Genomic DNA, 16677 nt, shown 5'->3' on the forward strand with positions numbered 1-16677 from the left:
TTCTCCGGTGACATCCTTGCCCATTAAAGATTTTGAAAAATTGGAGAATTATGAAGAATTTGAGTTGGAAAATTGTTCTAAAAAATTATTCTCTTATGAGGGTACTCCTATCACAGTCGTTGGTCAGGTCTCGAATATTAAGGTTAAATATTTGAATACAATTAAATATTTAAATTTGTATGTATTGGATGGGGAGGGACCACCGCTATGTGGTCAAGACTGGATTAAAGAATTTGACATAATCAAATTCAACGTTGATGTAAACACTATTAATAAGAATGAGATAGGAGATAAGGTAAATTTTTTAACTTTTAACAATCCTTTCAAAGATACTGATAAATTTTATAAAAAAAAATTATGTCATTCAATCGTTATTTACTAAAAAAGGGTGTTTTGAAGAGAGTTGTGACATCAGCAAACTAATTAAGAAATTTGATTGTGTTTTTAATGATAGAATTGGAAATCAAAAATTTGGAAATAGACATTTTATTAAAAAATGACTTTAAGCCAAAATTTGTGAAGGCCAGGAGAGTGCCCTTCGAGTTAGAAGAAGAAGAAGAATTAGAAAACACTATAAAGCAATGGCGCCAGCAGGGAGTAATTAAGCCTGTCAGATTTTCACAATAGACCACTCCATTAGTGTTAGTTAAAAAAAAGATAATACGTTGAGAGTTTGTGCTGAGAGTTAGTGTAAACCAACAATTAGAAAGGTTCGAATATCCGCTTCCAAGGATTAATGACATAATTGCTAAAGTAGGTAATGGAAAGTTTTTATCAAAAATAGATTTCTCATCGGCGTATCTGCAGATTCCTGTATCTAAAGAAACTTCCAAATTTTTGACCGTCTCCACCCACAAAGGTCTTTTTCAATTTAATAGACTACCTATTGGGCTTACAGTATCAACGGCTTATTTCTAGAAGACTATGGACAAAATATTTGCTGATATTAAGGGGGTCATTTATTATTTAGATGGTTTTGTAATTTTTGGTAAAGATAAGTTAGACCATTTTTATAAATTGAAAAGAGTGTTTGAAAGAATGGTGGAATTTGGGCTGATTGGAAATATAAAAAAAAGTGAGTTTTACAAAGAGAGTATAAAGGTTATTTAATAAGTGACAAAGGCATATTGCCAATCAAAGAAAAAATTGATCTACTATAAGTACAATGACCGAACCTAAGAATAAGGATGAATTACATTCTTGGTTGGGTCTTATGAATTATTATTCTAGATTTATAAATGATTTTTCTAAATTAGCAGCTAATTTATATGATTTACTTAAAAGGGGTAATAAATTTTGTTGGGGAATCAATGAAAGAACTAGTTTACGAAATTAGAGAAAAATTGTGTAATGCACCAATTCTTGCACATTATGATAGAAATGAGGAATTGTTTATTTCAACGGATGCGTCCAATAAAGGCATGGGTGCAGTCTTATTTCAGGTAGAAGAAGATGGTTTAGAAAGGCCAATTGAGTTTATGTTTAAGGCATGGGCTGGAGCTGAAAAAGATATTCAATTATTGAAAAGGAAGGATTGTCTGTTGTTTTGGCAGTAAAAAAATGGAAAGAATATGTAGTAGGTAGGAGATTTAAAATTTTTTCGGACCATAAACCACTGGTGAATTTGTTTGGAGTAGATCCTGTTAAGCTTTACAATATGTCTCCAAGATTACAGAAATGGGCTTTGTGTTTAGCCGGTTTTAATTTTGACATTAATTATAGGAGGGGTAACGATCAAATCATTCCTGATGGATTATCAAGGTTAATTAAGGAAGATATCATTTGTTTTAATGTTAATAATGATATGAAGGATGTAAGAATAATCAACAATTTAGAAGTGATTAAAGGAGAAACCATTTTAGATTCAAAATTAATCCAAGTTAAAAAAATTGTGTTGGAAAAAGGTGAAAATGATATGCTGATTAAAGGTTACAAGGCATTCGGAAAGTTGTTGAATATTAAGAATGATTGTATTTTTAAGGGCGAACAAGTTATTATTCCTCAAAGGTTAAGAAAAAAGTTTCTTAGTGTGTTACATGAGGGACATATTGGGCTGTATAGGATGTTAGATACTATGGAAAGGTATATTTGGTGGCCAGGAGTCAATAAAGATATTAAAGAAATGATTTTTAGATGTAATATGTGCATGATCAATGCGCCTAAACACCCAAAAGTTAAACAAAATTATTGGGTACAACCTAACAAACCCAGGTCCGAGTCTATATTGATTTTTTTGGACCTATTAAAATTTTTTATGGATTAGTAATTATTGATGGGTACTCTCGCTGGTTAGAGATGATTAAGGTGAAAAACATTAATTCGACTACCACCATTATGGTATTAAATAATATTTTTTCCAGATTTGGGTATCCAGTAGAATTGGTATCAGATAATGGACCAGCTTTTAGGTCTGTTGATTTTAATAATTTTTTAAAAGAAAAGGGAATTCTACATATATATACTCCTGCATACCACCCTGCGTCAAATGTATGGCTGAAAAAGCTGTACGATCAGCAAAAAATATGATATATAAATTAGGAGGCTGGGATAACATTTTGGAAGATGTGTTGTTAAATTATCGCAACACGAAACATGCGGTTACTAAGTCATCACCTGCTTTTAGATTATTCGGAAGGGAGTTAAGATGGAAATGGAGTTTTTTAAAAGACGATGAATGTGATAATAGACCCAATGTAAAAAGAATCAGAGAAATAACATTAGGCAACTCTGTCTTTATCAAAGTGGGCTCCAATCAAGAATGGCGTGTGGGGATTGTCGTTGGGAGAATTAGTAACGTCATTTGGGAAATGCAGGTAGATGATAAGTTTCTCTTTGTTCATTTTGATCACGTTAGAAATTATCAATAGGAATATATTGCATTATATTTTTTTTACTTATATATTGTTGGTTACAAATATTAAAACATCATACATATTCCATTTTTCCTAGTTATTATAATTGTGACTATTAAGTTACATTGTTAATAATGACAATAATTCTCCCTTCCCAATTGTAATTGTTTATTATATTCCAAAATAAGGTAATAATGACAATTATTCCCCCTACCAAATGTAATTGTTTATTATATTCCAAAAAAAGGAAATAATGACAATAATTCCCCCTTCCCAATTGTAATGTTTATTATATTCCAAAAAAAGGAAATAATGACAATAATTCACCTTCCCAATTGTAATTGTTTATTATATTCCAATATAAGGAAATAATGACAATAATTCCCCCTTCCCAATTGTAGTTCCTACTATCCCCATATATATTATTTTTTATATAATTCCTTGTTAATCTTAATGTAAGTATTGGGTATTATTTTAATAATGAAACTATTATTGTAACATTAAATATTAACCCTATTACTCATTTAACATTATAAGAGTTACCTCCCGGATGCCAAACGAGTTCTTTCCTTCCCCATTTTTTGTACCATGTTGTGTTTTAAAGACTTAAGTTTTTTATATAGTTTTGTTTATATAATTCCGTTAATCTTTATGTAAGTATTGGGTATTATTTTAATAATGAACCCCTTATTGTAACATTAAATATTAACCCTATTACTCATTTAACATTATAAGAGTTCCGCATGCCAAACGAGTTCTTCCCTTCCTTCTTTTTTGTACCATGTTGTGTTTTCAAGACTTAAATTTTTTTTATATATATTTTTTTGGAGGTGGTGCATGTTGCATGTTCGCTTAATTTGTTGTAATTGTATATTTAAATATGTTCATATTATCTTTTTATTCAATGAAATTAACATGTACATAAATATATCTCAAGGTGATTAAACATATATATATATTGATATATATTTTCATTTTCTAATACAATTTATTTTCTTTTGTATAACCATATTATTAAATAAAAAGACCACTTGTTTAACCATATTATCAAATAAAAAGACCACATCACACACAATTTATTCTATAGTAATTATTCTTGTTCAATATTCCTCCTTAATTATGCAATACAATCACACACAATTTATTCTATAGTATTTATTCTTGTTCAATATTCCTCCTTAATTATGCAATACAATCACACACAATTTATTCTATAGTATTTATTCTTGTTCATTAGAAATATAAAATAAATATAATATTTTTTTTAAAAATCCGGGCCGGGCCTGAAAATTTTTTTTATTAGTAAGTAATGAATATTAATTTAGTAGTTTATTCAAAAATTATTTAATTCTAAAATAATCCAAGTCTTTGTCGTTCCATATACTAAGTTCTATGATATAATTTAGTAAAATTTAAAAAAAATAGATTTATATAAAATTTCATAAATATTACACCAACTCGATGGCAAAAAATATGGAATATTTTGTGCTAAATAGGTAAAGTTTTTTATTTTATTTTATTTTATTTATTCATTAATTAATATTGAATTTATGATTATATTTTTATTTTAGTATTACATAAATTACTAACATCTTAAATGTTCTATTATATGATATTCTAACTGATTGATTAATATTATATTGTATTTAATTTAATATTTAATTTAATAGGTAAAGAAATATAATATTAAAAATAGGTTTATTAATTGAATTTGGTTACAAAATTATGAAACCCAGCAATTTAAGAATTTAAGAAAAGAAAATCTATTTGGACGGGAAATTATATTATTGTTGCATATCCTTTGTGAACACAATCAAACATTTAAACAAAATTTAAAATTAATTTATTACACCCTTGAATCAGATTGCTTACCTGAAAATTTTATTGTAGTAGATAAAACTAAGTTGTTAAATTTCCATACATACTTGGAATCTTGGATACTATCGAATCCACATCATATGGCAGCATTAAACCTCTGGAGAAAAGATTCTCCAAGCCGCTCATATCCAAATTTAAGACAAAGAAACTGGAATTTACCATTGATACAGCATTGCGTTGTATACTTACACTTCAAAGCTGTTCAAAGAAAATCTCCATCGCTCTTTCTCCCCTTAAACCCAACCCCAAGTATATAGAATGACAACAAACTCTTTTGCTGGATCAAATAATTCTAGCCTCAGCCATATGTCATCTTGGCTACGAATGGTTAGAAACTATACCTAGTTCTAATTTAGGCTTGTTTATTTACCAACAAAGAATTTAGAATAGCTATAGTTCTTCGTTTTGTGAAATCGTAACGCCGACATCATGTGTCCCTTGTGAAACTCATATCGATAGCCTTAGACCCCCCCCATACTGTCGTTTTACAAAAGGCAAATATCCAGGCACTATGCCATCAATTTGATCATCTATAGAATCTTGAAATCTGCAAATATTCCTTCTACACTGGAACCCTCTGGCTTTAGCCCTGATAGAATAACGCTAGTTACTTTGAACCAAGGTACACCCCTCGCTTGGGTTTATATATGTGTAGATCGTTTTGCCAGATATTTTTATTTCAACTCTATCACGAAAGCTGAAAATACAAAAAAAATAAATATAGCCACCTCTCAGACACCTGTGGATCATTTGGACTCCAAGACTTAAAATTATTCAAAACAATAGGGTAAAAGTCATGTTTAATCACATGGGTCATTAAGCCCCGCCGACCAAACCAAAATACATTATTTTATTTAATTTCTCTTCTTTTAATTATATTTTTTTACATAGATATAGATATACTACTATAATTTTAATAAATAGTTATATTATTTTTAAAAAAACATATTAAAAATAAAATTAATTACTGGAATATATTATTTCGATTTATATATATTTTTTTTAAAGTAACTAGTTATTTTTGTCAGTTACATTTCAAAAAATATAAGTTAGAGTTATAGTTACAATTTTTAAAATATAACTAGTTGCAGTTATTTTTTAGCAAAAATGGTAACTAGTTACTTTAACAACACTAATAGAAAAGATATTGATCTTGGGGATACACCGAATAATTGCTAAAAAAAACAAACTCACGATCAAGGTTTCAAAAAATGAAGAATAGTTAATGAAATGTTCCCTTGCACTTTAACCTTAGTTATGCATCAATATACCCAGTTGGGAAATATTATAAATTAAAATTAAAACAACCATCGTCTTATTAGTAAAAAATAGAGTTAATCTTAATTAACGGTTTTACCTGATCAGGGAATTTCACAATGATATTCGTTTTAAAAAAAATATTGACTAAACTTTTTCCGACTAAGATACAAATATTGACCAGTGTATTTAGCTTTTTATTTTAAGATACACTTTTCCTTGCAAAATAATAAATTAAATCATGTTTTATCAATATCAATTTAAATTGCGGGTGAATTATTGTTGATAGAATATATTCAAATAGATGTGTTTGAATCTACTGAAAATAAAAGATAATCAAAATATAAATTGTAAGCAATATTTGAACTATTTTTATCTTCGCCTTCCAGGATTGAATTAATAAGTGGCTTACAAAACCTGAAATTATTTAAAGCTATTTTTTTAAGTTTTAATGTTATAATAGTTATCGTGGGAGTAAGATATCCCAAATGCATTTTTTCTTCGCTCTCTAAAACTGAAAGAGCCATAGCAATCGGTTCCATAACCTATAAAATTACATATATATATATATATATATATATATATATATATATATATCATATTTCTTAATTAACACTAAACCATACAATATTCACCGTGAACGACTTGTCGTTATTTAAAAATCTCTGTAATTCAGATTTATCACAAGATTCGTCAAATTTTTGGCAATTCTCTTTAATAAGACTATTTATTAATTTCACGGAATTATAAAAAGAGTTCCATTTTGATATAACCGGTTTAATCAGATATTTTCCTATGTTTTCCTTAAAAATTGAAGATTGCGCTTGTTTATTCCACAATAGCTTATACTTAAAAATGTAATTTTTGAAATGATTTGAAAATGGACATCCTTACCTGCCTTTTTAATGTCAACACTTGCAATGAGATTTAAAATGTGTGCTGAAGAGGAATGATGCTTAGGTAAGCATACAATACTATATTCAAATAGATCAAATAAGGAGCTATTTCTTCATCCGATACTCTAATAAATTTTTAATAAATATAATTTTTTTTACTTAAAAGCTTTTAAATAATTTCTAGCATTGTCGGTAATGCATTTGGTCACTTTATTTTGTGTCTTATATGTGGTAAAAATTTCAAAGATTATTTTTGCTAGATAATCAAATGAGTGTTTTTGGTTTCTCTTTTACAAGCTAAGGAGGCTGAAACATTCTCAAAAGTGTCTGGGTGTAGCTAGTGTACCGTCATCCCTATATAAGAACTTTTTTAAAAGGCAATATTATCAATCTATAATATATTTTATATACCGATGATAAGCTGATCAAGAATCCACAGTTGTACAGACAATTTTTGGGATACATAATAAATCCACTATTCCTTTGTCATGTGTCATATGCTTTGTAAATTTTTAACACGAAGGTAGGAGTAGACATCACATTTTTAGTTGGCTACCATTTTATGATAATATTAATAAATGCAGTGCTTTCTGCAATTGAAAATGGTTGTAATTCTTCATTCAAAATTAAAAACTAATTCATCAACAGCTGATTGTGTTATTTTTATCTTTGATGTAGATGGATTCTGCAGCTCACTGAGTGAATTGATTGGCTTCAATTTTTTTTATTTTATTACGATTCAAATGTTCATTAATTTCTTTCATTTTTGAGGAATGTACATTTTTAATTAAATTATTAATTCCTGAATTTTTTGTTAAAAATAACTTAGCTTTTTCAATAATTGAAGATAAATCTTTTACAAATTAATTGCACTTTTTAATTCCTTGCTAAGCTTATTGTCAATTAATAATTGAAATTATGATTGCCAAAGATGATTTTTTAATTTCTTAACCTTTTCAGAATTATCATTTAAAAAGGAATAAGGAAAAATATTTATGTTCAGTTCCCTAAAACAATATTGCTTATAGTTTTATTCCATATATATAAATATTTAAAAATACATATCTATTTAAACGATTTGAAGTTAAACTAATAGCAATACTAAAACAAGAAATGGAAGATATTGTTTAAACCCAATATAATATTTTGAACCAATACCAATATTTTGTTAATCTTGGGTTTTTAATGTTGGTTCCCAGCCCTATACTATAGTATAATTTAATTGCTTATATTTTAACTTCATGATTAAGCTTTTCAAAATATTATGATGGAATACTTTTTTTAATGGTTATTTTATATTACCCATGATTTAATATTCTTTTATTAAAGTAATGTTTAAAATAATTATATATTAATTCATCTTTTTACCTTCATATGCTTTTTTAAGTTTAAACTGCTGGGAATTGAGGTTAAGATATTTGGGTTGGAATATAATTTACATTTATAAAGTGTAGGCTTTGTACTTGTAATTTTCTTTAATGGTGTAAAATATGTTTCAAATTGCAGCCAGGGAAGGGTTAAATCATCTTCATTTGAAGAAGTAAGTACTATGGTCATAATATTCTTAAAATAAATTATAAAATAGAATAATAATATAATTATTAACAATTACTTTGAATTTTGATTGAATATTAATTAGATTAACATTCAACTGAAAATTTAACAACGAGTATTTAAAATAAAAGTGCAGGAATGGTGGTTAATATGAAATAAGAACTCCGCTTAAATTATTTATATTAAAAAATAATTAAAAGTAATTTTAATATGTTTTTCTTTTTTAATATTTTTTAAGAACAAATTTAAACTAACGAGTAACGTTTTGCGTTACCGTTACTCAAAAAAAGAAGGGCGTTACCGTTACTCGTTACCTCTTGAAGAAGGCAACGAATAGTGTTCCTTTTCTTCAAAAAAGGTATCGACGTTACTTTTTGAGGTTTCTTTACAGCACTAGTAATATTGTTAAGATTTTAGGATTTTATGTGAATGAATTGTTAGATATAAATAAGGAGATAGCGATATGGATCACAACATCAGAGATAGAGCCTATCTTAGGCTTGAATGAAATTAAGATAGGTTTTGATTTTGGTGGTCTTTATTTGAAAACGTCCATGAGAACAACAATGTAAATAGAGATATAATGCAAAGCGAGAATAATGATAAGACTTAGTTACCTAGTTAAGGAGTTAAACAAGATTTAGTTCTCGATAAACTGAGAAATCGAACACCATAATTTTTGATTAGATAGAAGTAACATAGAAGAGAATAAGGTATTAAAAGATATAAGGACAAAAGGTGGATTCAGTCAAAGTCAAACACCAAGGAATTAAGACGGTAAACCTGTGGATAATAAGATTAAAGTATCCTTTACCAAGAATAGAACAATTATTGGCTAATCTAAAGGGAGCAATAATTTTTTCGAAAAGAGATTTTTCTTTTGCTTACTTACAAATTAAGGTAAGTGAGAAAGCAATTAAAATATTAACGATTACGATGCATAGAGGTTTGTTTGCATTCTGCCGATTGCATTTTGAGTTGAAACTATCGGCTCCAATATTTCAAAGAGCGATGGCGGCTATGTTCTAAGGATTAAGTGGTATTATGTATTATTCAGATGATGTTTTGATATTAGGTAGAACAGAATAAGAGCATAATATGAGATCAATTAATTTGTTAGATATTATTTTAGAATGGTTTGAGAGCTAATTTTAAAAAAGTGTTTTTGGAGTGTGGACATGTAATAAAAGGAGATGTAATTTATCCTATTTCAAAGAATATAGACAAGATTATGAAAATGAGAGCACCGAGTAATAAGACAGCATTACAGGCTTTTTTAGGAGCTACAAATTATTATCATCGGTTTATACCAAATTTTGCTCGGCGACATCGTTGAATAAGTTTTTAAAGAAAAATATAAAAAAGAACAAGTGGCAAGTTTTGAAATGCAAAATAAAAATGGTAGATAAACCTATTTTGAATTGTTTTAACGAGGATTAAGATATTATATTAGCAGTGGATGCATCTAATGAAGGTATAGAAGGAGCTTTATTACAAACGATAGATAAGGTTAAGAAACCGATTTTACTCTTATCTAGACAATTTAATAGCTCTGAGAGAAATTATTCAACAATTGAAAAGGAAGTTTTCGCAGTTAAGTTTGTATTAACCAAGTGCTAAGAATATCTGATTGGAAGAAGCTTTTTATTATATACGGATCACAAGCCGTTAGTTATTTGTTTAAAAGGGACAATAAAGAATTTTACCACGGCTGCAAAAATGGTTGTTATTGGTATAGAGAGTTTCGATTTTGAAATAGGGTTCAGAGCAGGTAAACTAAATTGTTTACCAGATATATTATCAAGGTTGTCTGTAAAGGAAACATAAAGGGAAGAAATAGAACACAAAATTAGCAGTTTAGAAGAATTTTTCGTAGAGGATGAAGTAAATAATGTTATTATAAGACTTGAAGGTAGATTCAAGAGAAAACCCGATAACTTTTGAACTAGTTGTTAAGGTATTCAAGCAAAATGAAAAATTAATGAGAATTAAAGCATGTTTGAAAGGGGAGAATGGAAAAGCGAAGACAAATCGTTCAAAAAGGTTAAGAGTGAATTAAACATAGGAGAAAATTATCTAATGAGCGGATATTGTTTAGTTACGATGGTGTAAAAGGATATCTTAGCAGTCGTGCATGCCGGACATCAAGGCAGAGAAAGAATGAAGAATAGGGCATGAGAATATATTTGGTGGCCAAAGATGAATAGCAATATAGAAGAATTGGCTAAAGGTTGTGATACATGCAACATGCGGGCACATGTTCCAACAAGAAACAAAGAAGATAAATAGCCAGTTACGGATATTTTATGCGAAGATTTTTTAGAATATTAGATAATGGATAAATTGTCAGCAGGTTAAAGGTTTATCAACAAAAGTAGCTTTGGATAAGATAAAAGATTTTGTAGGTAAATATGGATTAATGAAGACTTTAGTATCAGATAGAGGCAAACTTTTAAAGGTAAAGCATTTGATAAATTTTTTGATAGATAGAAGATTAAAGATGTATTTTCACCACTCTATTACCCAAGGAGCAATGGACAAGCTGGGAGCATGTTAGCGATAGTTAAAAGTTGGTTGAAAAAAGAAAATTCAGGAGAAGGAAAATGGTGGTTATTGTTAGTATATAACAATACGAAGACGTTAAAAGGAATATCTCCAACTGATATTTTTAGGTAGAAAAACAAGATAGGATTTAGATTTTCTAAAGGAAAAGGTGATACTGAGATAACAAATAGATATTGAGAAATTTCCAGTGGGAAGTCTTGCTTGTGTATGTTGTTCGATGGGCCTATTAAATGGGGAAGGGTATAGTAAGAAAAAATATAGGAAGAGAAATTGGAAATAGAAATTGAAGGACAGGTAGGTACATGGTCGATACATGTAAGACAAATACGACCGAGAATAGAAAGTAATTTTAAAATAATAAAATTTTGGGATGAAAGCAAAATTTGTGGTAATGGAAAGATCAAATTTTGGGGTGAAAGTACAATTTAACGTGATGGAAAATAAAATTTTAGGATGAAAGCAAATTTTGATCATAAAATCGAGGTTATTAGGGAAACAAAGCGGAAAACTATAAGACAGAGAATTAAAAGAAAGGAAGGGTTAAAGTTATATGCATAGTAATTTTATTTTTAGATGGCCACATATAAACGAGTGGGAAATTATAAAGTGCCGATAGAGATAAGGACAATAGATGGTTCCATGCTCTTAAGAAACTGGCTAAGATTGGCCAGGGAAGAAGCTACAAGACTATATGGGGAAATGATGAACGAAATGAGAATGTAAACATCAGAGAGATTAGAGCGAAGTATGAGAATGTATCCATATGATCTTCCTCGACCCAGGCAGTGTTGGGCGTGTGGAGGAGATCATCTAATGAGATATTGTACCAATCAAGTAATGAAAATCAACATGAGCCGGTAATATTACAAAAGGATACACCCAGATTACTGTATAAAGTTCCCTAGATAGAGGTATCTAAGGGAAGAGGTGTTGCAAGTAATGATGAAATTTGAATAACCATTTAAGTTAAAAATATAAAGTTAATAGCCAAATAAAGATGAATTAAATGTTTTTGTGTTTAAAAAAAAATGTTGTATTACAATATTAAAGTGTATAAAAGTTACGAAGTTTGTAATCAATGATCAATAGTTTTTTTTGTAATTTTATATTCTATAATTGATAAAGTTAAAAGTTTAAATTTTGTGTTATATTTAATTTGTCTTTAACAGCTGGTATTTTGATAATTAGGTTAATTGAATAAAAGTTAATTATTAGTTAATCAGGCATACAATTTCGTTTTAAAAACATTGTTATTCTCAGAAGAGTGGAGAGTTTTTATATATTTTGCTTTTGCAAATAATATGTTCAGGACTATAATATTATACGCGAAATAATTTTGGAGATCTTGCAGTTGCACTATTATTTTTTTTACATTTTCGAGTTATTCAATTTATTTTGGATACTTTTTTATGTTTCAAATTCAATTTAATTTTTTTTAACTTCTATTTCATAATTTTATATTTATAATTTTTTGTACGTTTACTTTTATTTTTTAAATTTATGATAATAATCGGATAGAATAAATGAAGATATAAATGATAATATGATTTATTGTTAAAAAGTAATTATACTTATTGATAATTATTTTCTTTATAGGTTATTTTTTTTATACTTTACTATTTTCTTAAATTCAACAATATGAAGGAAAATTAATATATATTTTAAAAGACATAATTATTTAGGTGCAAAAAAGAATTAATATCTATTGTTATTAAAAATAGAAATTAAAATTTTGGAAAATCTAGAAAGAAGACCCATTTATAAAGATAGATGGTTAAGAAAGAAATAGATATTTCTAAAGCCATAGAAATATAGTTGTGGTTAGCATGAAGAAAAATATCAATTAAAGAACAAAAAAATTAAAAGAAGAAGAGATGAAACAAGTTGAAAATTTAGAAGGATTAAAAAGGTATTAAAGCGGATTTTGAAAAAAAAGTAAATATTTGTATAAGATAGACAAAAAGATATTGAGAATCTAAAGAAATTGCGATTATGGAAAATTCATAGATAATACTAAGAAGATCATAAAAAATTTTCAGCAATAAATCAATAGAAAACATTTGTATATATTTTTTTTATAAAAAGTTTTAAAGTTATTTTGGAAAATAAAATAAATATTTTTTTATAAGATAGAAACAAAGAGATTATGAAAATAAAAATATAAAGAAAATAATAGTGATTAAAAAAATGTTACAGATAATTTACTAAGAATTTTTTTAAAATTTTTCAACAAAAATCAAAAGAAGATGAGATGAAACGTGAAAATTTAGAAAGATAAAAAGATTATAGGCGATTTTTGTAAATAAAATAAGTATTTGTTTATAAGATAGAAACAAAGTGATTATGAAAATATAAAGAAATTAATAGCGATTATTGAGAAAAAGTTACATATAATTTATTGAAAATTTTTTGCAATCTTAATCAAAGATTAAGATATAAAGCATTTGGAAGGAAAAATATCATCGTTTAAAAGTAATGAGAATTGAAAAAGACCAATATACAATAAATAAAATCTTAGGAATATTTACCTATTATTTTATGTTATGCACAGATGATTTGCTTTCCGTCAGAGGAGAAGCCACAATCGAGCTAATTTAGATCTCGAACTATGTTTTTGTAAATATTGATAAGATTAAGTTCCAAGATTGTGTAGCAACTAATGGTTAGCTGAAATGAGGAACAAAGATTTATAAAGGCAGCATTCATAGCAGATAAGATATAATGAAGTTGTCATAATTGTTAAATGGTATTTTATGAGATTAACATTTAACAGAAGTTTATGGTAAACTTAGAAACTAGCTAAATCTAACTGAGACTATAAGATGTTTTAGAATTATCTTAGATAACTAGAGATAACTGTGGCAAATCAAAAGAAAAAGGAACATAATTTTTGGAATGATAATGATATAATACAATTAAATAATTTTAAGATTTGGTTAAAATTGAAAATATTCGGAGATTAAGGTTAGAAGACTAAGATTAATATACAATTATTGTTAAAACATATGTTGATGTTGAAATTAAAAGATTTACATTTAACTATTATTTTATGGGATGCGAAAAAACATCCTCAACGATGTGGTATATACAAATATATGCCTAAGTGATAATATATAATATTAGATTGTTGATTAACCATAACCTTCAGAAAGAGAAACAACTTTCGTCATTTCAAAAATCTTGCCACAATCGAGCTCAATTAAAGATCTGGATTTTATTATAGATCATTAATAAGATTTGAGATCAATTATACAACATTAATCTATTATTAGTAGGAAGAAAAACAAGCGAAGATATTGAAATACCAAAGAAAAAATGGTAAAATTATCTTAATTTGTTTTTTAATAAGGTTTTTTATAAAGATTGGTTTTGAGTTCTAATTAAGGTAAGATAATTTACAAGAGTTATAAGATTGGTTTAAGAAGGTATTGTTGTGATATGATGTAAAAATGTATTGATTTTTGTGTTGAAATTAGGTTATTGATGAAAAGTGTAAAGAAAAATATATATTGATTTGGTATTATTGATTTTTTTGTAAAAGTTTATGTAAAAATAGAAAGGAAAAATTAATTATTGTATTCATTCTTTGCATTTATAAAAAATATATTTTTTTTGTACTGAAATTGAAAGAAATAAAACATTTTTACAAGAAAATTAGTGTACGTTGTTTTTCTTAACTAAAAGTTCGTAAGTCTTACCATTAAGCATATAGAGATCACCACAGTGGTGCCGTGAATATTTTAAGATACCTACTTTGTAAATAGGTTAAGCGTAAAAAACCATTGACTACCATTTTATACATAAAAGGCCAAAAAGTATTTTTTAAAAAAAGGAAAAATTCGAAATAAAGGTAAAATTATTTTTTTTAGGATAAATTCTATGAATTGTTTATTGATAATATTAATAATTATAGTTATAATTTATTGTTTTTCTTTTAAAATAGTTAAATTTTTTTAATAAAATTATTAATAAGCTTGATATAATATAAAAATTGAAATTGAGAAAATAAATAGTGTTAAAATAGTTAAAAAATTTAAAAAAAAAATGTGGAATAGAAAAATAATTACAACTAAAAATTATTTTGAGTTTAAAGATTTTGCAAAAGGAGATATATATTCGGGTATAATTGTAATAATAATTTTATGGGTTGCGGGTTATAAATGGTATAGAAAAAGTGGAAATAAAGAATCAAATAGGATAAGGTGTTTAAAACAAAAAGAAGAAGAAAAAAGGGAAAAAATTTAGAAATTTCAAAAAAAAATGGAAAATTTTTTTAAGGAAATATATGTAATGGAAAATGATGATGAAAAAAAAGAATATTGAAAATGGATATTTTTAACAATTCTGAAAAGAGAAAATTTGAAAGTAATTTTAATAGACCAGATTTCGTTAGAGAATCTGAAAAAGAAGAAAGAAAAGTGAAAATGGAAAATCGAAATTTGGAATATGGAAATAATGAAATTGGAATAATAAATTTGATGAAAAATAGAGTATTAAAGGAAATAGAAATTGAAAATATTAAAAAAAAAAATTGAAAAAGAAATTTTAGAAAAGGAAAATAAAGAAAAGGAAAGGAAAGGAAAGGAAAGGAAAGGAAAGGAAAGGAAAGGAAAGGAAAGGAAAGGAAAGGAAAGGAAAGGAAAGGAAAGGAAAGGAAAGGAAAGGAAAGGAAAGGAAAGGAAAGGAAAGGAAAGGAAAGGAAAGGAAAGGAAAGGAAAGGAAAGGAAAGGAAAGGAAAGGAAAGGAAAGGAAAGGAAAGGAAAGGAAAGGAAAGGAAAGGAAAGGAAAGGAAAGGAAAGGAAAGGAAAGGAAAGGAAAGGAAAGGAAAGGAAAGAAATGCTTTAAAAAATTGAAGAATTAGAAAGTAAAATTAGACAAGGGCATGAATTTAATCAAAGATATAATGTTAATAATAATAAAAGTCAAAAAGAATGTTATAATTGTGGAAAATATGGGCATTTAAGTAGAGAATGTAATGCCAGAGTAAATCCAGAAATATTACCGAAAATATGTAAAAGATGTGGAAATAAGGGACATTACGCGGAAGAATGTTACGTTCCGGCATATAAATTAGTAAATGGGAAACAAAAAAATGTAATTTCTTGTGAAAATTGTGGGAATTTGGGACATACTAAAGATAAATGTTATAAAAATGAACAAGGTATTTCCAAAGCGTTTCCAGCAGTGGAATACGTAGGAAGTGAACAGAAAAATACATTTAAAAGAAATAATAGAGAAGATATAACTTGTTATAAATGTCGTAATATTGGGCATTATGCAAGGAATTGTACAGTAGAATGACTGTATGATAATAAAGACATTAGGAGGAGTTACACCAAAAAATACAGAGGATCAGATAAATAAAGTTATGTTTACAAGTTCAATAAATGATAATAAAATAAAAATGGAGAATGGAGTGATTGAAAATGAAAATTATGGGGTTTATAAAAATATGTTAGTAAATGTAACACAAGGGAATCAAATATGTAATTTACCTATCTTTAATTTGAAAGATAGTAGAAATTATGATCAATGTCCAAGGGTTAAAATCAATATAGGAAATAAAGAAATTTGGATGTTATTAGATACCGGGGCAACAATTTCGGTTATGGGATACGAGGAATTTCACGAATTATGGCCGGATAAATTTATAATTAAGGATAAAATGAGAATAA

General features: G+C 27.1%; 1 protein-coding gene across 1 annotated transcript; it reads left to right on the top strand.

The window, feature by feature from the left end:
- The first annotated feature begins 1657 nt into the window (after positions 1 to 1657).
- LOC135925840 (uncharacterized) lies at positions 1658 to 16303 on the top strand. The gene is made up of 2 exons (XM_065461364.1): positions 1658 to 2082; positions 15925 to 16303. Exons 1-2 carry the CDS (start codon positions 1658 to 1660, stop codon positions 16301 to 16303), a joined length of 804 nt encoding a protein of 267 aa, XP_065317436.1.
- Positions 16304 to 16677: the final 374 nt, after the last annotated feature.

Source organism: Gordionus sp. m RMFG-2023, chromosome 1, assembly GCF_954871325.1.
Source record: "Gordionus sp. m RMFG-2023 chromosome 1, tfGorSpeb1-WG-v2, whole genome shotgun sequence".
In the NCBI taxonomy this organism is placed as follows: domain Eukaryota; kingdom Metazoa; phylum Nematomorpha; class Gordioida; order Chordodea; family Parachordodidae; genus Gordionus; species Gordionus sp. m RMFG-2023.

What these genes read in the sequence shown, in the direction of transcription:
- LOC135925840 (XM_065461364.1), top strand. Translation starts at nt 1,658, where the DNA reads ATGTCTCCAAGATTACAGAAATGGGCTTTGTGTTTAGCCGGTTTTAAT. An exon ending in ATGTTAGATACTATGGAAAG is followed by an intron (nt 2,083 to 15,924) that starts GTATATTTGGTG and finishes TAATAATAAAAG; the next exon opens with TCAAAAAGAATGTTATAATT.